At 45.5% G+C, this 21,317-nt stretch overlaps 1 protein-coding gene across 4 annotated transcripts in view; it reads left to right on the top strand.

Annotated features, from left to right (window-relative positions):
• The window catches only part of GARNL3 (GTPase activating Rap/RanGAP domain like 3), a 1,295,083-nt gene that overhangs the window by 1,061,753 nt on the left and 212,013 nt on the right, over window positions 1-21,317 (top strand). For all 4 annotated transcript variants that reach the window (XM_069609500.1, XM_069609499.1, XM_069609501.1 and 1 more), the window contains one exon: window positions 3,517-3,583. In XM_069609500.1, coding sequence (XP_069465601.1) covers window positions 3,517-3,583 — 67 coding nt within the window. The remainder of the gene's footprint in view (window positions 1-3,516; window positions 3,584-21,317) is intronic.

The following is a 21,317-nucleotide window of genomic DNA, read 5'->3' as shown; positions in this document are numbered from 1 at the left end:
GCATTAGATAACAACATGGCTAAACAAGTGTGGATATCACACTTTAAGGAACTATATAAATTCCTGGGATGCAAACGCTCTTCTGCCGTGTCACATATAAAAGTGGTCTGGAATATCCCCACTGACAAAATGACGATAGAAGGTAAGATCAGAACATTAAACAGCTCGAGAGCACCTGGACCTGACGGGATAAGTAATTACAACTTGAAACAACACCCGGAAGCCTGGCCGTCTCTCATAAGCAACATATTCTAGGATTGTGTAGACTGTAGTGCAATTCCTCTCACATGGAAAGATGCCAACCTAGTGCCAATTTTCAAAAAAGGAGAAAAAATCAACTCAAGACAATACTGTCCAATTGCACTACTGGACACTATCAGTAACATTTCTGGATCCTTAAATTTGGAGAGCTTTCAAGAGTGGACCTATGCCATGGATAACTATGACCCATTACAGACTGGGTTTGTCCATGGACTGGGAACCTCAGTAAACATCTTGCTATTAAGTGACCTGAAGGCCAAAGTTCAAGAAGGCAAAACACGACTATGCCTAATCTTTGTGGACCTGGTGCAAGCCTTCGATAGGGTAGACAGAGAAACCTTGTGGCAAAAGTTGATACATCGAAGGTGCCCAAGCTCTATCCTACAGCCAATTCAGGCTTTGTACTCACAGACATCAATCAGAGTAAGACTGAATAAAGTCAGCTTGTTATCAAATAAGATTGAAGCAGTGGGCAGGGTTAAAGCAGGGATGCTCCCTAGCGCCCGCACTATATAACTCTTATATTGCTGACTTGATGGCAACACAAGACCTAATCTGAGCCTTTCAACCGTCACTGGGAAACACAAAAATCCCCAGAATCCTTTACACAGACGACATAATATTGTTCGATCAAACCCCAATGGGGTTACAAAGACCGATGGACAACCTGAAGGCCTACTTGAGGGATAACAACTTGGAACTCAACAACACAAAAAACAAAGGTTATGTCTTTTGGAAATAAGGAGAACAAAGAAAAAACAACGTTAAACTGTTCACGGAAGTGATTAGGCTGGAAAATGTCCTTAGCTTTAAATATTTTGGGATAATACTGAGCAACAGCAGAGTGAAAACACCAATGCAAGATCACCTACGATCAAAGACGAAAGCTCTAATAGTCCAAACGAAAATAATGGACTGAAAGTTCATACGTTTTTCTCTGATGCCAACCCTGAACTTCTTCAGGTTAAAAGAGACTCCAAGCATAGTTTTTGGAGCAGAAGCGATGCCATCACTCCCGAATTCCTTATGGATCAAGTTAGAGAGTCTTTTTTGGCGATAAGTCTTGTCTCTGCCTCAGTCGAATCCAATGTCGTTGATCCGATGCAAACTGAGTTTGACCTCCTTGAAAGCAATCGTCGATAGAAACAGGTTGATGTTATACAGGAAGATCATCCACTCAACTTCAAAACCTATCCTGGCGATAATCAACAGAGAAATGCTGAGCGGAGAAAATCGTATGCTCTCAACATGGAGATCTAAGAACAGGAGCATACTGGAAAAGATAGGAGGCACAGAAGAAGAACTACTCTCTGACCCAGTAAAAGTCAACAAAAAGATTATAGAAATTGATTGGATAGAGACTATGTATGCAGCTGATAAATGCAGTCTTGTAAAAGATCTCCCATACAATCCAAAAAAAGTAAATGAGATTATACCTTACCTCACGAAACTACCAGCGAAAGCTTTAAGAGTAAGCTTCATGAGAATTTGTTTGGTAGCAATTAGGCAACAGGTGGATTCTAACAAATGTCGCTTCTGTATGCAATAAGACAAAGCTAAGACAAAAAGGCATCTCCTCTTGGCCTGTATAGGCCTTGTAAAGGAAAGAACCCAATGGCTAGGTCACTTGTTAAAAAATCCACATGCTTATGATGAAAACGAATGGTGGGCCCACTTAATAAGCGGGGAGCAGACAAACTGGGTATTCGCAGTGATGTTTTTTTTTTTTTAGAACAATTGGCCTGGACCCTTAAGAGACGAATGGAACTGTCAGATAAAGAAATAACCGTCCGATCTTGAAGCTGCAGCTACAGTAAGACTTGTCTACACATGCAAGGTTTCAAAACACTTAATGAATTGATGTACTTTTAAGTTTGACTGCTACGTCTTTTTTGTTTTTGTAAAAATTGTGTTACACAATTAAATCAAAAAATTAAAAAAATAATAAAATGAATCAGATTGTATGGGCACTTGTCTCTCTATTCCAGCAAAACCTTGAAGGACAAACCCAGGGGCAAATATTGATTTCATCTACAAGCCTAATAGGTGGCAGCTATTTGCAGATTAAGGTCCAGGAGAGAACCCACATGTTCACAAGCTACTTAATTTTGGCTATTTGGAGATTATCAAAATGTGAACGTTATTAGATGGAAAATATAGAGGATAAATTTAGTAGATGTGCATTGTAGTCCACAATGTGCAGATCCCAACTGCAGCTGATATATTCCACCTTAGATCATTGCGGGTTATAGTCATCAGTAGCCTTTGCCTGTAAAGAGACCCACCATTATACTGGACAGTGATTGCCTATACAGTAGTTCTGGCACATTTCCACCCTATCACCATGGCCGACCAGACAACAGTTTATTGTATGCCAATGACATTTCAGACCTTATTTATTTCTGTACTTTTTTATTCTGTTGGTCAGGCCGACTAGGGCATTGCAGCACTGCTAACTTTTTGATAGGTTGCAACTTTTAATGAACATTGAGATGAATTGTAAAAAACACAACATGTACTGCACATTTTCACAATATGGAATCACAGTCTTTGGGGGTAATCACTAAATACAGATTGGTGGGTCATGTGGCTGTTAGTTTGGTGTGAAGGGTGCCATACCCATGGGATCTATTCCTTTGGTTCAGTGCTAAAACCAAATTTTCACCTGTGGGATTTTCACACTTGTGTGTTAAGCCTTGCACCTTAGCTCTGCCTGAGAGTAATTGATAATCTGTGCGTGATCTTCACCAGGAAGTAAATCTTTAATGTCAGCAGGGAAGCAGATGTCCTGTAGGCTTGGAGGATGCACCATACTCCATTCACAGAATTTTAATTATGATTCTTCCAAATATGCTGGACTGTAGATTCCTTAAATTATGATATATTTGTATGATACTAACTTTAAAGTTGTATAATTTGTTGGGGAAACATATTACGGTGCATTTATGGAATTACGATGGTCACAGGATCACTCAGAAGTAAGCAGAAGCCTGACATCATTTAATCATGTCTTTTACATGCAATGTGTACATTTGACTCTCATTTGATCCTGGCAAGCACTCCATTTTATATTCTATGTAGATGATGCAGAGCATCATACAATTGCTATCAGGTAAGTGGCTCATTTTTCAAGTACTTGTCATTGCCTGTAAGAAAAGGTGCATCCTGCAATGAATGTATTGCCCTGTGCCACAGAATGCTAAGAATAGCCTCAGTATCCAGTCTGCCCACTACCCTTGCCCATTATCATTGCAGGTTAATTTTGTTGCAGCTATTGATGTGTACGAAGATGGGGAAGCTGGCCTACTGCTGTGCTATAACTGTAAGTTGTATACTTATAATATCCCAAAGATCGACTGCTTGACAAGTTGTATGTGCTATATTGTTTGGAAGGAATCCAACTGGTTTAAAAGCTGCATTTATTTTAATGAAATCAAATCTTATTCTATAAGATCAGTTACAGTTAAGTGGCATTGGACAGGAGTGGGATGGGAACACTTAAAAAAGTAACAAAGGAATATTTGAAGGTCACGCTTTGCACAATATTTGAAATTCGAAAATATTTGTGGGTCACTTAATTGTCCAAGATTCTGATGCAAGTTCAGGGTGGTATTTGGTAATAAATATACTATTTCTAGAATGTTCCCACATTGCAGAACCAGTATTTTTACTATTTCTCTTGTGAACATCTAAGCACTGACTATGATAGAAATTTTAGAAATAAAATTCCAACTATGAGGGGACTTGCACGCTAGGAAAATCAGAATCTATAAATAGGTGATTTCTTTCATTTTCAGTTTAAGTGGCAACTACTGCTGGAAATGAAATATATCTAGCGGGCGATGATTTCTAGTGTGAAAACCTTGCACGGTAGAATGTTTGTTTTCTTCAAAATGTAATATACCCACCAAGATGTTCTTTGTGTGTACCAATAATTCCTACTCATGTTGCTATTTGATTTCTTCTACATCTGCACAACCAGTTTGGTTACATTGTCGTGAGGCCTCAACAAGGAATTCCTATACATACACTGTCACAGAGAAATAGTGACAATGAGGTCTAAACTAGACATGTGACAAACTTGAAAATCTCACTTTCACCACGTTTGTGCAATTGTGCCAAAATAATCAATACATATGTAGTAATTGAATTCAACATAAAAGGGGTTTTGTGTGTTTGAAAACCTGCCAGACCCCGGCAATAAAGTCAGTAAAGGGACGGTTTGTGGAGAGTTCTCAGCCTTTTAAGGCAGTCTGAGGCCCACTGGGCAAAGCCAGGGCAAAACTAAAATTCAATGTTTTGTGTGAAAGTTAATGGAAAACTCTATGAAATAGTAGCATAAATAAGAGGTTTTGACTTATTTTACTGATAGAAAATTCTGCAAATTAGTTTGGATCATGATTAATTTTCACAATATTTCAGTAAAACCGCTCTCTTCAGAATTCCACATATTTTGCTGAAAAGAAAATCCTGCAAATTAGTTTTCTGTGGTATTATTTTTCAGGTAAATTTCCAGTGGCATATTTGGAAAACAATTTGGAAAACAATTGATCATTTTTGCAATTTCGTAAAAGTTAAAAAAAATTATGAATATTTGCCCAATTGCACTTGCAGAAGTTACACTTTGCAACTCCTGATCTGAACACAGAAATCATTCATTACATGTGATCAAAATCAATCGACTGGATGATCGACTAGATACCATTTGATGACACACTCACAATTGTTTCATTGTAAGCAGCCAACTTCTGATTTGCAGGAAAAGCAACCCTCTGCTATATGATATTATATGATATGATATGGCATTTATAACGCACCTATACACAAGTGTTTCAAGGCACGACGAGGCAAGGGAGGGGAGCAGAGGGAAGACAGAGACAACAATCTTAGTAGGCCAGGTGACATTGAGATCGCGCAAGTGCGGGCAGGGGAACAGTGCAAGGGGAAAGGGGGAGGGGAAGTGCAATATATAGGATAACAGTAAATAAATGAATAAATAAAAATAATAAAACAATAAATAAGAACAATAAATAAGAAGTGCGGCCAGCTGGTGGCAGGTGCAAAGAAAAGTGCAGACATTAGGTGTCAAGTGCTGGTAGGGGCCTGTAGGGATACAGAAACAGCCCCAGAGTGCAAGGGTTGTCAGGGGGGCAGTGCAGGTGTGCAACTGGCAGGGAGGGGACCTGGGCCAAAGAACAGAGGGTAGCCAGGTGACCAGTGCAAATTCAGTTTCAGCCAGGAGTTCAGCAGGGGAGAGTATGAGAGAAAGCAGAAGCAAAGAGGAAGGTCATGAGGTGCTTCCAGAACCAGAGATGGTTCTCCTCAATTTTCAGAGATGCAGGGAGGCTGTTCCAGACGGAGGCCGCAGCCAAAGAAAGAGATCTCCCACCAACTTGTTGCTTGGAGAAGCGACTGACCCTAAGAGAGTTGGAGGTGGATGAGCAAAGAGCTTGAAAAGGAAGATATTTAGGAAGAGAGTTGAAGGTATTGAGGCCCCAGGCCCCAGAAGGCCTTGTGGACAATTAAGAGGGTTTTGAACTTAATCCTTGCAGCCACTGGGAGCCAGTGCAGAGATTTCAGTCCTGGAGAGATGCGATCTCTGGGCTTGAGGCCAAGGACAAGTCTTGCAGTCCTGTTTTGGATGAGTTACAGAGAGCAGAGTGTAGAGGCAGGCATATTTAGAAAGAGGCTGTTGCAGTAATCCAGCCTAGAGAGAACCAGAGCTCTGGAGACTGTGAGCTTTTGGGGAAGTAGAGGAAAGGAAGAATACCTCTGTGGAGGTGCAGCTTGTAGTGTGACTTCTTAGAGACGTCAGAGATGTGAGGAGAGAAGGAGAGTGTGGAGTGGAAGATGACCCTAAGGTTTTTAGCCTCACAGCTGGGAGCAGGAGGATGGCCAAGATTGGCCGGCCGGAGAGTGACAGGAAAGAAGACAGCGGGTGTTCCGATGAGGAGCATCTCGTTCTTACTGGCATTAAGGCAGAGATCATTGGCGGCACACCACTCCTGTATAGCAGACAGACAGTCAGCAATGAGAGAAGGTGAAAAGGTGGCTGAAGGTAGCCTAAAAATAAGCTGAGTGTCATCCGCATAGCACTGAAAGTGGGGGCAGAGAGCGGCAATGCGGTGGGCCAGAAGTGCAATAGGTACAAAAGCCTATTTGAAACCTTAAGCGCATTTACGATGTCACTGAAAACCTAGAGATTGATGTGTAAAGACCTACCAGTGCCAGAGGCATGGGGTGGCTATAGCCCTGGGTCTTTTGGTTGTAGCCCTGGATAGAAGCTCAGGGGCTACAACCAAAAGGCTAGCTAGCCCTGAGCTCCGGTAGTACCGACATTAACGCAGTCCCAGATCTTTTCCAGACCTAGCAACACCCCGCCCAGCACTCTAAAATGTTCCATCATCTGTATTATTTGCCGTTCACAGGTCATTCCACCAGTCTGACATGAACCCCAGTGTGAAATGTCAACCCGTATATCTTTTCTACCAGCCTTTCATTTCAATGCTTATATTCTTAACTAACATCTCGCTTTTCACAGCATCTCACTTTCTCCAGTGCATTATTTCACGCTATAACCTCCATTTACCAGGACTGGTAGAAGCAGCACTCCCCGCCTGACCACCAGTCAAAGCGGTGCAACTCCTACCCAATTTGAAGATAGGGTTACTGAAAGGAGCTCAGAGGCAGTGGCGTGCCTGGCAGAGGAGCATCAGACAAGCCGTTGCTATTTAATGTCAAGAGATATACCACCTGGTAGTACATTGGCAGTCAGCCCAGCCCACCCCTCCCCCCAAGGATGGAAGGGAAGCCCAACATGACCCCGCTCCTGGTACAAAGGAAATCTAAGGAATTCAATCCTGGGAACACATGTGTGGCCAAGCATGTAGTTCCTTTGGGGTTCCCGGCGACGGTGAAGGGGGATCACTCTTGTTGCCTGCATACATCTCTAAACACAATATTGGTTCCTATGGATTTGTGTGATCACTGCACGCCCCGTCATTTCGCCTATGATTTTTTTTTTATTTGAACATCATGGTATGCAGTGATCACATAGTTTACACTCTACTGCATTCCCGTCACCCCATCCCGTCACCCCATATATGCCTCTTTGGGGCCCAATTACCTTCTTTCCAGTTCCTCGCCTCGCCCGTCTCCTTGCATCGCGAGTTCCCTTTCCCTTCAGTGGGACAGAACTTCCTTTCTTTGTTGTTAATCATCATTATCCACCCAACTCAATGTATTTGTATTTATTTGTATAGCGCGCCAAGCCCTCAGGCATCTGGGTGTATTACTTAGGTTACACAGGTACATAGTTACATTGCCATTGTACATAAGCAGAAGGGGACATGCCGAACAATACAGAAAAATAGGATACAGTCAGAATTATGTACAGTTGTATCAGCAAGGTGCACTAATTGCAACAGTGCCGTAGAGAGAATATATACAGTTGGTGAGAAAGGTTAGTAGTAGGTTAGTCGTTTTCCTGGGAGGTGAGCCAGTTTTTAGCTTTGATTCTGAATGTAGTGGATGATGGTTCAGATCTTAGGTTAGTGGGCAAGCAGTTCCACATCTTGGACGCAAGGACAGGTATTGGAAGCGAGTGACACCCCGGCAATCTCCCAACCCTTTGTAGGGTTCAAGCGGAGCGGGGGACAACCCTGCAACCTCCTGCTCCCCTTGTTCGGTGTAATGGGATTCTGCATTTTAGTACATGCCGAATGCGCAGTGAAAGCGCATTCAGCATTATTTATTTGCATTTTTCGAGCGTTATCGTTCGTGCCACCACGATTAGAGGTGTTGCGATGGGAGCAGAGGTGGAGCGTTGAGAAATAGCTTTCAACAGGCCTGCTAGCAATTTTTTTTTGACCCCCTCACCTCAAAATCCAGTAGCAATTGTGAATGTGTCACAGGCGGAATACTGCCCCATCCTGCCACAAGGTGTGGCAAATTGGGTCACGCCTCCTCTTAAACTAGTGCATCATTTTCTTTGATCATACTTGCTAAATGTCTCATTAAACAATCTGCCTGAACACAAAGACAACTTCTGGCCTGGAAATCCCTCTGCCAGCTACCAGTGAAACAGAGAACATTCTCTGCTCCATGCAGAAGGACATTTGCAAAACTCAAAGGTGATGGCTGGAAGGTTTTGAATTAAACTTAACCTCAGGAAATGCTCCCTGCGAACTCACAGGCAATTGTCTTCCAGCCTGCCTTGCCATTACAGATGGAGAAAGGACATATGCAAATTAGGCTTGGTCCTACCCGACAAGGCACAGCCCAGCCCAAACTGCCCAGAGCTATGCAAGTGGTTATGATCAAATCAAAAGCACCAGCCATCAAACTTCAGTTTTTCTGACACCAAAGAAATGATTGTCCTGGGAGAATAGCTCAATGGCAACGTGCTCGCCTTGGAAGCAAGATGACACGGAGCTACAGAGGTTTGATCCCTGGGACCGTGCTTAGAAACCTCTGGGTATTAAGCGGTTATAAATAACCTATCATATCATATCATTGTCTTGATGCCCAATATATTTTACCAAACTGGAAGCCAGCTGCTAACATGCCCATGTCCCTAAATCAACAAAGGCAAGGTCCATGAAGGTCAAATGTAATTTAAACATGGTAGGTTTGGCAAAAGACTACAAATGACAATGACAATCTACCTAACATTCCAGAGGGAAATAAAAACAATAGTCCTATACCAGTCCTACAAATAACCGCCATGTGATGATACCCAGACTGCTAGGTTATGGTAGTATGGTTTTATACTGCGCCCAGTCACCAGTGTAAGCGTGCCTTAGCGTGTTCATTGAGTGGATACTGTGCCCCCGCCAGGAGTATCCCGTCGGTAGACTGCTGGAAGAAAGAAGAAGAGCGCGCGGAAGATAAGAGGATGGGAACACGGGAGAGGGATGCTATGAACACAGAGAGGGAGGGATGCTGCAGTGGGAGAAGGATTGTGATAGCATGGCTGCATATCTGTCCTGTACAGTGGACCATAATTCTGCAAAAGGGAGGAACTAGATGGGTCATAGCGTGTTGTGATAATTGTCTTGTGTTTTAAAGATTGATTTTGAGGATTATACATTAGTATGCAATGAAATATTGGATGCATTCGGAGCTTTGGGGTGTGCCTGGGCAGTCCTCAAAGTTTGGTGGCTTAATTGCCCAGGCGTCTCTAACCATTGCAGCCCACGCACATTTATTTATTTAATTGTGTTTTTATAACACGCCTAATACCATACCTGAGTTGGGTTTGGACGCATGGATCTGGGATACGAACCTCTGTTGCTCTGTGTGGTTTTGCTTCCAAGACCAGTGCGTTGCCTCTGTGCTATCCTCCGTTCACCACTCAGGTATGAGATCAAACTCAAGTATGTTAATTCTGTGACTGCCAAGCCTGACCCAATAGTGGCATAGTCATGGATAGACTGTATAAAGAGGTGAATGTTTATTATAGAAGGTAAGCACCATTGCTTATCTTCTGTAATAAACATTACAGAAGGTTAGCAATGGTGCTAACAAACTAGTACAGTAACATTGGAAAAGCCTGCAACTAAAGTCTATGGGCTTGATGGGATTGTGCTATTGTAAAATGCTTCTGTGAATCAGGCCCTATTTGTTTATTTATTAGTAGTTTGTTCCATATCATGTTATACTTTATTTTAGTTAATGGTTGGTTTGAGAGGGTGGGTTCTTACTTGGAATTAGTTTATCAAATTATAGTAATAAGTAGCTATCTATAGTGGTGAATTATAGCCTGGATTATAGCCTGAACTACCTATGCAGGATGAGTTCATTAGACTATGTGAAAGGTGAAAGTGGCTGTGCGATAAACCGGATAGGTAGGGAGAGATGAGCCTGATGTCTGGGCTCCTGTATTCTATGATAGACTGGCCCTCTCTGTGATGTTAGAGTATTTTACTATGCTTTGACTGTTACTATGAGGCTATGCAATGCTTTGTACAGTGCTTTATGCCGCCATGGAACGATCTCCACAGAGCATTATGCCACAGTTAGACCACCTCACAAGACGAAGGAGCTGGGAGGGAAGTGTTCAGGTGAACAGCAGTGTGCCGAAGTACGGTGGCATCTCTCAACCAGCCAGCCTGTGTGGAGAGAATAGGCATGAAGCAGGAGTGATTCTACTCCAAAACGGACTCACAGGCAAGGGAAATGGTGAGGAAGCGTGTACACCTTGGCCCCCTTTTATTAACAACTTTCGAGAGGCACTGTATGTCAGAACTGCACATTTCCCACTTCACAACTCCCTGAAAAATGTGCAAAGCTTTCCTTTTTTCTTTTTATTCTCCTTTTTGTTATATTACAACACTTGTATGTGCCGCCGAGTCAGCACCACCTCTGCAGTACTCTCAGAGCACTTAGTCTTGTCTTTTTGTGCAAAATCTTTAATGACATGACCACTGTTTTTGACTTTGTAGTGGATGTTAAGTCTTCCCTTTTTTTTTTTTTATTGTATTTGGTTCAAGGAAAAGAATCAACATTTCATTAGAACCTTTACAATTATTAATCATAACACAAATTAAACATTCCCAGAAATGGAGAAAATAAACCAATAAAAGAGAAAATGAATAAAAAGAAGTCAATAACCATTAAGAAACAGTAACTTCAATAAAATAGGTGAATTCTCCCCACTTCTTAAAGCCCTTGGGACAAATTAATCGTTTCCTCTATTCAAAGGCTGCTTTCCTATCAGCATGAAAATACATTTGTCATTATCCATTTTTTCAATGCGCATCAGCTCTATTCGCGTGATGCATTTTTCCTAAATATAAATGACAATTACCCCTCTTCCCCACTTGCCCTAACCAGAGCATTTCTCATCTGAGCTAATTTAACAGATTCAATTTTTCCAGTATATCGACAACTGTTGCGGTGAGCTGAATTTCATGGCCTGCAATCATTCTTTCCCAAAAATGTTCTGAAATTAAACCCTCCTCCTTATGCGTGAATCTTCTTAATTCCGCTAACCTCAGGGACCAGGTCCCTTCACACTCCATAAGGATGTGACGGAGTGATTGGAGTCTTGGGTTGGAACATATTTTGCAAAGTTTTATTGCAGATTCTTCTTAATTTCTTACTACCAATACTTCCCCTGCTGTAGGGACCAGATTCAATCTCACCCGCAAAACGTTAGATGTTATTCTGGGGTCTTCCTCTGTTAAGCCTTTCACAGTGCCAGGGTAACATTTTGAACCTGGGCATGATGAAACCATACCCAAGTTAGGATTAGGCCATAGCCCTTCTACTTACTTCACTATGCCCCAAAAGTGAGAGTAGGTTGAAGGCCTAGACCGGGTTCCCTGGAGGTTCTTGAGACTGCTGGGAAGCCTATGGGGTCGGTTCTGGTGGTGTGTGAGGCAGGACTCCTCTTAGGCTGAAATCTTCTCGAGGTTAACCTTCATAACTCAGTCTTGCCTCTTCCTGCTGACCTGGGCTGCAGTTACCATGTCCTGTTAACATAGGGTAGGATGCCGATCTTAGGTTACCAGGGTACATTTGCAATCCTACCTCAGGCATTATGGCCCTTTTCATAAAGTGAGTGCCACTCCTGCTTTTAATTTATTTCTTTGCTATTTTGGGGGTGTGCTACCTGGCACCTAATAGCTGCACCACAATGCCTGAAACATTAGACCAGAGGTCAGCAATCTGTGGCTATTCAGATGTTTTGGACTACAAATGCCATGACCCTGAACCATTGACTTTGCTGGCTAAGACCGATGGGATTTGTAGTTGAAAACATCTAGAGAGCCAAAGGTTGCAGACCTCTGCATTCAACATTAATGTGAAAATGACATAACGAAATATGACATGATATATAACCTGACTTAACATGATTTAACCAGCAGTATAAAATAAACTGGCATCATCGCCCAGAAGAAAAAGGGTGGGGGGTAATTACATAAAAAATGAAAAACAAATTCAGTTACAAGATCGCCAGTGGGAAGTGGGAATTACAAAGTTTAAACTAAAACGCAGAGCAGGGTTAGGTTTAGATGCAGTGAGCGAGGATGTGGCAGTCCGAACACGGGTGCAAAGTGGCTGGGGCACTTAAAAGCAGAAGGGAGGTGCCAATTGAAAGCATATATATAATAAGTGATTTTGGATCAAAAGATGTAGATCCTAACAAAGAAACTTTGCAAAAAATAACACAGTGTAGCATACCAAAACCTAGGAGAGCATACCATTTAAGCAAAGCAGAGTACAGCGTAGATACTTTAGGATAACAAACAATAATGGGAAGTAGCCAACACACACACACACACACACTCTCTCTCTCTCTCTCTCTGTCTCTCTCTCTCTCTCTCTCATTCTGCTCAGCTCACTGCTTCTGGATGTATAACCGTTCCCTCTACATTTTTCCTCAATGTCTCATCTCCCTAACGTTTTAGATTCCCTACTTTCTTGTTCGCTCTAAAGGCTGTGATTGCAGTATTCCAGAAATCACAATTCTCAAGTGTCTTATTTGCTCATTATTTGTTTCCTTCATCACCCATTGTTCAGTTTTCACTGTATTTTACCTTCCCCCATGGAGTAAGTCCACTTTCTCATTTCTCCACTTTCTCAGTAAATAAGCGTGATATTTCTACAAGTGAAGTGCATTCTAAGTGTCCACAGGTCTTATTCCCAAAGAGTCATAATTCTACAAAATTGTAATTTTGGTTATTGGGTCTCATTACGGGGTTGCCGGAAAACCCACTGGTAGGCGGCGGGTTATCGGCAACCCCGTAACACCCGTACCACCGCCAGAGGGACAAGTCCCGGCAGCACGGGATGCCAGGCAGCGGGAAATCCCTGAGGACTCCACGAGAATGGGGACCCAGAAGCACCGGCACCGTTGCTAACGGTGCCAGTGCTTCCATCAAAACAATGCCTGCAGGGGCCAGTGCTCCTGCAGGCATTCTCATAGTGTGGTTGTTCCGGAAAGGTTGCTGGTACGTTGCTACTGGCACCCGTATTTCCAGACCTCCAGACTTGTAATGAGGCCGAGTAGTGTCTTATTTTAAACTGTGTAGGCTTCTCAGCTGTTTATTTTCCTCCTGTGCCTCGGTTCCCCAAAGTATCCTTTGTAATAATTACTTATTTAACCATTTCCTCATTTCACCAAGTGTACAACTGTCTGGGTCTAATTTTGCAGGGTCTTTCTTCCAGCTAACCAGCTATTATGTTTCCCACGAGGTCTCACCATTGCCCTAACAGTTTACAGAATGTATTCCACATTTACTACTTTTTCCCAATTTCTTAATACCCTAGTTGGTTTCCTAGTGACATTTCTTCAATTTCTCCAGTAGTCAAATGCCCAGTGTCACTTCTTGTGAGATTTTTATTTTCTCTAGTGCATCAGTCCTCCCAGATTCCCCTTTTCTCTGTCCACTCACTTGTTCGTGTGTGGCATTTTCTCATCATTTCATTTCATCCTCTGTGCCACCTTATTGTCCTGGCATAACATTTCTAAAAAAAACCTGTAATTCATTTTACAAGTCTTATCGTTTTCCAAGCTTTTACTTTCACCAAGATGAGCTTCTTGCAGATCTCATTCTCTCACTTTTCTCCAGTTTCTCATTGCACCAGGTTCCTGAGTGTCTTATTTTCCAGAGTGACCCTGTATTGCCGGGATCATATTTCTTCATTGTCCGTGACCCCATTTTAATTTTATTTTCCTGCTAGCTTGTTTACTTCGTTTTTTACAACTGTGCCCCCCCCCTTCACATGGGGAATTTCCCTCACTTTCAATTGTCACTTTCAAATGTATTGAATTTGATCAGCTCCTTGCCCCCTTGCCCCAAAAGTGAGTTGTCTCCCCAAAGGCCCCCTTTTATAAAGTGTATCATACATTTTCTGTAAGATCTAATGCTGCCTAACTTTGCCATGACAGTTCCCCTGTGTCATTTTCATTGCTATCTTATATTCCAACTGTCTCATTCGTCCTGGTTATCATTTCGCTTAATGCCAAATGTCTTCCTGTGTACTTCCAGTACTCTATTTATGTATTATTCACTATTTTCTGTTGTTTCCAGTATCTATGTTTCCTCAGTTCACACTGCATCATCTATTGCTGACTGCTTTTCCCAATGTCACATTTCTGAATGACATTGATTTTTCCAAAGTAGCTTCACTTCCAATCAGCCAGCAATCAATCACATTTCTCAAGTATCTGAAGGAAGAGGCCAATATAATTGATCAGGTTTAGCATTTCCACAGCTATAGCTACTCTTTCAGTTGCCTTTTACCACTTGGATCAGTGGCTCCTTGTCATGTAGTTTCAGTGGTCATATTCCCCATGTATCTCATATTGTTCTGTTTCTCTTTTCCATTGAATCTCATTTCTCCGAGTTTCATCGTTCTCTCAGGCTCTCAATTTCCTCTGTGTCATATTTCCACTGCTTTGTATTGCCAAACTCTTATGGTTTCTCCAGTGGCTTTGCTTCTATTGATCACATTTCCTAACTATCTAATTCCCTACGTTTAATGTTTCATTAGCACCTGGGTGGGGGAGCCAACCAATCAGGTTTCTCAGATCGTGATCTGAAATCCCATGATCTCAGCGTGCATTCCAAGCACCCTAACCTCTGATTCCCTATACCACCATCTTTCCCCCCACCCTTCCAACTGCCTCCTGTCACCATGTCCCCCGCTACCTCACCTTATTGGTGGTGGCACTAGCGCAGCCGCCTTCCCTCTCCACAGCGGCCATTATAATTAACTATCATTGTTCTTTTATAATGCTCTTCATACCAATGCGTGCTTTCTAAGCACCGGATCGGGATTCGAACTTGTGTTGCGCACGTGTTGCTCCTGAGCTATCCTTCCTCCCCTAAATGTGTCAGGTGGTGGTGTTGGAAGGTGTTCATTATTATATCTGTGATCTGACAGCACTTCATCTTCAGTCAGTATTTTCTTTGAATGAATGGAGCACTGCGAGACGTCCTGTTCATTCAGAGAATATACATTGCCATCAGCACGACCGGTTTCCGGATTGGAAACCTGCAGTGTTAATGGCAATAACACACGATCCGGACAGCCGGATAAGGTGTTATTGCCATAATGTGTCTCATTATCCTTCATCCCTGCCCGCGAGAATGCCAAGTGGACAGAATTTCAACATTTCAGCCGAGTATCAGTTTTAACTGGGACTTTGGGCCACTGCCCAGTTTCTCGCACAAGTATTTACTGTGCTGTTACCACCGGCATTCGTGCTAACCACAGCTGGATCTGCATACAGTGGATGTATGCTGATCTGCTGAGAGTAGAATTGACAGGCGTCTGCAATTTGTGAGGCCTTATTGTGCCTTACACATGGTTCTTGCTCTGTTTTGTTGTGTGGGGGCACCATGCTCAGGGTTGAGAGTGAGTTCTATAGTAGCATCTAGTATTGTGATTTGAGGCAATGTGGGATGCTTAGGGCACCGTGCCAGGGAAAATATCCGGCTACTGTGCCCACATGGCGTGATGCGTCCCATGAACCACTACATGTGTGCGCCATAGCCCCATTTCCCAGCCACACGCACCTGATGTTGGGGCGACGTGCTCGCCTTGGAAGCAAGACGACTTGTATCAACACAGGTTCGATCCCCGAGTCCGTGCTTATAAACCGCTGGGTATTAAGCGCATTATAAATAACCAATTATAAAATCCCACAGGACTAGGCTAACCTACGAGCAACGTATCAGTCTGCCGATTCCTGCCAGATTCTTCTGCTGGGGGGTGGGGGGGCGGGGGGAATGAGGATGCCAGAGGACATACCTAAAGAGTCATAACTACTTTGCAGTAGGATAAGAATAGGCAAGTCGTGGCATTTGTGAGGTGGTGGCATTGGAAGGTGTTCATTATTATATCTGTGATCTGACAGCACTTCATGTCATATGAGAAGAGCGCTGTCATAACATAACTGAACACATTATTAAGGTGGTTTTGAAAACATGCTTGTGAATTCCTTTGCCCGATTGCAGAAAGAGCTTTCCCAGACATGTCCAAACAACCTTCTGATGTTAAATCTGACGGACAGGAAATCAATAGGGTAGTTCAAAGATGCGGCGTGGCGCATGCGCAGTAGAAGACATTGCCATTTCTAAAAGAGTAGAGGTTGTTGTTAAGTGCTTTGGATTCTGCATTTTTCAACAGTAAAAATAATGTCAAGGGCATTACGGGAATGTCTTCAAGTACTCCTGTAGCGTGATGAGAGAGAGGCTTGACGGGGAGCAAGGAGATGGTTTCCAGTCTAGTGAAGCCGCAACCCCATGTTGCCCAGGCATCGTGAGTGCAGTTTAAAAGCGCCTAAGCTGATCTCGATAGTTCCCGATAATAGTTTGTTTCCGACCCTTCGAGTGCTCTGCTGCTACCAGCCCTCACAGGCGACAGAGTGTCAATAAAGTGTGGGGGGTGGGATGGGGGTTACACGAAGGTCCGTATTCCAATTTGGGGAGCAGAAAGAATCGGAGTGTGATAGGCTGGCAATGCAGTGGGCAATGGAAATGCTTCCAAACCACCACATTGAGTTAGCAAAAGGGTGGGAACAGTTTAAGAAAATAGGAAAATAAAATGGTGGAGGCGGTGAGGCATTGTGTGGGCCCAACACAAGTATTAATCAAAATGTAACAAAAGAAATCACAACACATTCCAATTGCATAGATAGTTATCAAACATAAACACATTTCTCCCACTCTTTCTCTTGTGTGTTTTCTGAAAGGGGTTTCTATTGCGCTCCCACAGCAGGGGCCGTATGGCCATATTACAGAAATGTTTGCACCGGGGGCCAGTGCACTTTTGCACAGTGTCACCACTAGGACCTTATTAAAGAAACGCATTATTGTTGCAGCAGGGCAAATTCATTGCGTAGCGCGAATACCGTTCAGTATTAGGAGTAGAGCACATTTTGCCCCGGTGGAAAAATTGCATTGAAAGAATGTTTTTTAGCACTAGGGCAATTTTTGCCCTCGTGCTAATACTGTGCAAAGTGTTTGCCGGTAATTACGGCGGGTTATCGGCAAACTCCCCATACCATTACCGGCACCCAATATCTCAGTATCACCGGGATATTACGTGTGCCGGCAACAGCGGTAAGTTCCCATTCAAGAAAGTTCCATAGGACTCCATGGAAGGGGTTGGCTGCCGTCACCAGCACCGGTACTACCACTGCTGGTGATCGTGGCAATTATTTGCGGTAGGGGCCAGAACTACCAACAGGTCAGGCCTGCTGGTGGATCAGAGCCCCTACTGACAAACCTGGAGTGTGCAAGTGCAGTAAAAAAGCTGGAGACCACCAGGGGGTGCCAAGATGGACTGAAGCATCCGGCTCAAGCTCCTCCTCTGAGCCGTGTAGTGGGGTTCTGAGCCCCTCTGGCCCTCTCCAGAAGTGAGTTCTGAACCCCCCCATGGTCGTCCTAGCCCCCGGTGCACCTGGTGGCCCAACTCCGGTTCTTCTAGCCTCGGAATTGTTGGAGTTTCGGCCCGGCGGAGTGGTAGGCAGAGCTCTAGAGCCACGGGACAGGTGTCGGGCCCGGCCAAAGCAGCCTGTCGACGCGGGCCGTGTGTGGCCTGATAGCCGTGTGTGGTACCGAGTGTCAGGCTTCCCCCCCACCCCTACCGATCCCCCGGCGGGAGCCCAGGAGCACAGCGGGTGACCGTCTGAATTGTAGTCAGAGGGGCCCGAGAAGAGAATGGGAGGGACAGCCCATCATGCAGGACTGTGTCACAGCACTCTAGCTGACAGGTGAGCGACCGTGGGGAAGAGCAGTGCAGCCGGCGCAGGAGCGCCCCGCCTACCCCTAAACTGTTAAGTGCGTGCCGGGGCCAAGGGCAGGAGAAGCTTGCCCCAGTTATTTGCTCCTCCTGTCCCCCTCTGCTGGAGCAGGGGGAAAGCACTGCAGTGACCTTCGGGTGGGTGGGAGCCCACCCCCGCCCAGAACGGAGGAACTGTGCCGGTGACTCCCCTGCCGCAACGCAACATCGTGCCAGTGCTAACCTTCCGGTGTGGGGGCCCCTGGCATGGGATGCGGTTACACGGCCCAGGGGTCCCACATTAGGCCCACGCATCGGTCGGAGACCAGTGGGACAAATAAGTGCAGAAGGTTGAACCCCGGTGTAGAGGGGTGGATGAGCGGCGCCTCCCGGCAGTGACTGTTCTGGTGTCGTTGGGCCTGGCCGGCCAGAAAGGAGGTGATTAGGGCCCTTCCCTTTTAAGGAGTCATTGAGGGTCTGCTGGGCTTCCCCCCCAATTTGCTCCTGAGGTGGAGGCAGGGAGAGGGTTGTGGTCGCTTGGATTGGACGCAGCGGCTGCCAGATCATCTTCCAGCAACATACAGGTGGGGCTGCGCATCAAGAGCTCCAGAGCAGTGCCCCCGGTAATCCGGTAGTTACTGCTGGCCTACCTTCCCCCAAATTTGCCCCTCATCCGGGTGGTTGCTTGGGGCCCCCTAGCTGGCGACCACCCTCTTCATAGTGCCTTGCTGCGTGACAGCCACCAGTGACTCACAACGGTGGGTCGGTCCCCCAGAGGCCCACTTGGTTGGATTGCCCCTCGGCCCCCTCGACCTCCATTAAAAGGGGCCTGGGCTGGACAGTGGGGTGCCAGGAGTCTCCATTAGCTGGGGGAGTCCCTCCAGAAATATCGCTGGTCATCTCCCTGTTCTCCCCCTCGTCTCGCCATGACAGCGCCCTCGCACCTGGATTCTGTGGAGGCTAACTCCGTCACCAAGGGTATGGCTCCCCTATTAGAGCAAATCAGGGGCTTTAGGGCAGACATAGCAGTGCAACTGGACAAGCTAGACACAAACGTTGATACCATTGATGACCGGGTTCAGGCCCTGGAAGCCAACTCTGCCTCATTGGGTGTTCTTGAATCTCAGTTTGAAATGCGCCTGGTGGAACTGGAAGAGAGGGAAGAGAAATGCTCCTTGAAAATAGATGACTTGGAAAATAAGGAGCGTCGGTGCAACCTGCGCTTCCTAGGCTTTCTGGATCGAGAAGGTGAAACGCAAATGGACATTGTGAAGGCTGTCAAAGCTGTCGTTAGTTCTCTCTTCGAGGAGGCCAACACCAACGAGCCTACCATTGACAGGGCACATAGAGCAGGCGCAGCCAACAGAGGTCCCAGATCAGTCTTGGTTTGCTTCCACTACTTTTTGGAGAAGAATAAAATCCTGGAGCTGGCACGAAGGAGGGGCCCAGTTGAATGGGAAGGTGCGCAAATCTCGATCTACCAAGATCTGTCAGCGTTTACATTGGCAAGACGGCGGCTTTGCTCCCCCCTGACAAAAATGCTTCAAGCTAAAGGAGTTTGTTACAGGTAGGGCTATCCCTTTTCCTTCTCTTTTGAACTTGAGGGCTTCAAATACACTTTGATTACGGAGGAGGACATCCGAAGGGTTTCCCAAGAGCTCCTGGGTGAGCCAAGCAAGGACCACACTGAAGCGGTTCAAGAGCGGGCCCCGACTGGCCCTCAAAGCTCCAAGTCTGCCAGTGAAAGACGCAAAGTCCGAGGGCACAGGAAATTCAGGAGGATCGCTCCGCCGTCACCGAACTCTCCCAACTCCTGAGGCTCTCATGGGGGTATTCGGTTGGCGCCCGTGAGTCAGAAGAAGGCCTAATCTACCTGTTTTTGCCTGTTGTCGGCTGGATGGCATAGTGCGAAAGGCTCTCTTTACACAAGTTTCTGTTGCACTGTGGTGGTGGGGTTTGCACAATGATCGCTAATTGTCACTGGGGGGTGGAGGGCTCTGGTTGTTTTTTCAATTGTTCTAACAGGCTCGGAGGAGGGGAACACTGGTGGTCTGGCTTTGCGGCGAGTTGGTGTCGCACCGTATCCAGCTGTTTGGGGAGGGATTGGGTGGAGGGTGGCTAAGACCGCTTGAGTTAAGTTGGGGGAGCATGTTTCTCTGCTTGTCGGGCCTCGCGGGTGGCTTGTGCCTTACGGGTGTCGGTTTGTTAGAGTTTTGTGCACGCATGCAATGTGGGGGAAAGGATACAACGTGCTCCTTAGGTGGAGCTATGGGCTGCTTGCTTTTTTTCAATGGCTGATACACTTTTCTCGCTGACAGTGGGGTCGCTGAATGCGCGGGCCTTAACACCCCAACTAAAAGGTCATTGGTGGTAAGGGAATTCTCCAGGCTTTGACTTCATTTTTTATTTGTGCAAGAAACGCAAGTTCCTAAGCTTAAGGCTAGAGCCATTCCATACGTGTTCACCTCCCCATATAAATCCAAGAAAAGAGGAGTTGCCCTTCTGGTTTCGGCCGAGGTCCACTTCATGCCCCACACGCATGAAACCGATACAGAAGGCTGCTTATGTCATAGGGGTTCATTACAAGGTGGGCGGTAAGGGATACCGGGCACCGGTAAGGAGACCGGTGCCGGTAAGCCCTTACCGCCCGATTCCAAGGTCCCTTGGCAGGGACTGTAAAGAATGTGTGGTCCGACCACACGTCCCTTACGGGTCCTGCTAAGGGACCAGGGCGCTAATAACGGGCTTGCAAGTCGCGAGCCCGTTATTAGCGCCCTCCCCATTCCCATTGAACCCTATCGGGGCTCAATAGGAATGGGGAATGGTTTGTGCAATGGGGACTTACCGGTCCCGCCAGGGTCGGACTACACCGGTAAATTCCCATTGCACAACACCGGTGCCGGACCCGTTATTGGCGGCAGTCATGGCGTAAATAGTGCCATGACTACCACCAATCTCGGAATGAGGCCCGTGGTCAAGAGGCATGTGTTACGCTCAGCAGGTATCCACAGGGACGCCACCCAGCCGGGTTACTCACTGGTATGCTTCTCAGCTTTGCTCTGATGTGGTCTGCGGGGAATGTTCTGCCTGAAAATACAGGAGGACTGAGTTCAAGACTGACCGACTGGGGTAAGTATCCTCCCTCCACCCCGTATGCTTTCAGTCCCTCTGGCGCCCTCTCCTCACCTTGTGGTAGAATTAGGCATGCTCTCTGTCCTGCCTTCTTTGAAGGGGCACGTTGTCTTTCATGGGTGAGTGCGGTCCAGTTACTTCACTGACGCCGGCCCGTTTGATATTGTTCAGCTAGGTCTTAT

Source organism: Ambystoma mexicanum, chromosome 8, assembly GCF_040938575.1.
Source record: "Ambystoma mexicanum isolate Mex_15411 chromosome 8, UKY_AmexF1_1, whole genome shotgun sequence".
NCBI classification, from domain to species: Eukaryota; Metazoa; Chordata; class Amphibia; order Caudata; family Ambystomatidae; genus Ambystoma; species Ambystoma mexicanum.
The sequence above is the reverse complement of the archived record's forward strand: the minus strand, read 5'-3'. Positions and strand labels throughout refer to the sequence as shown.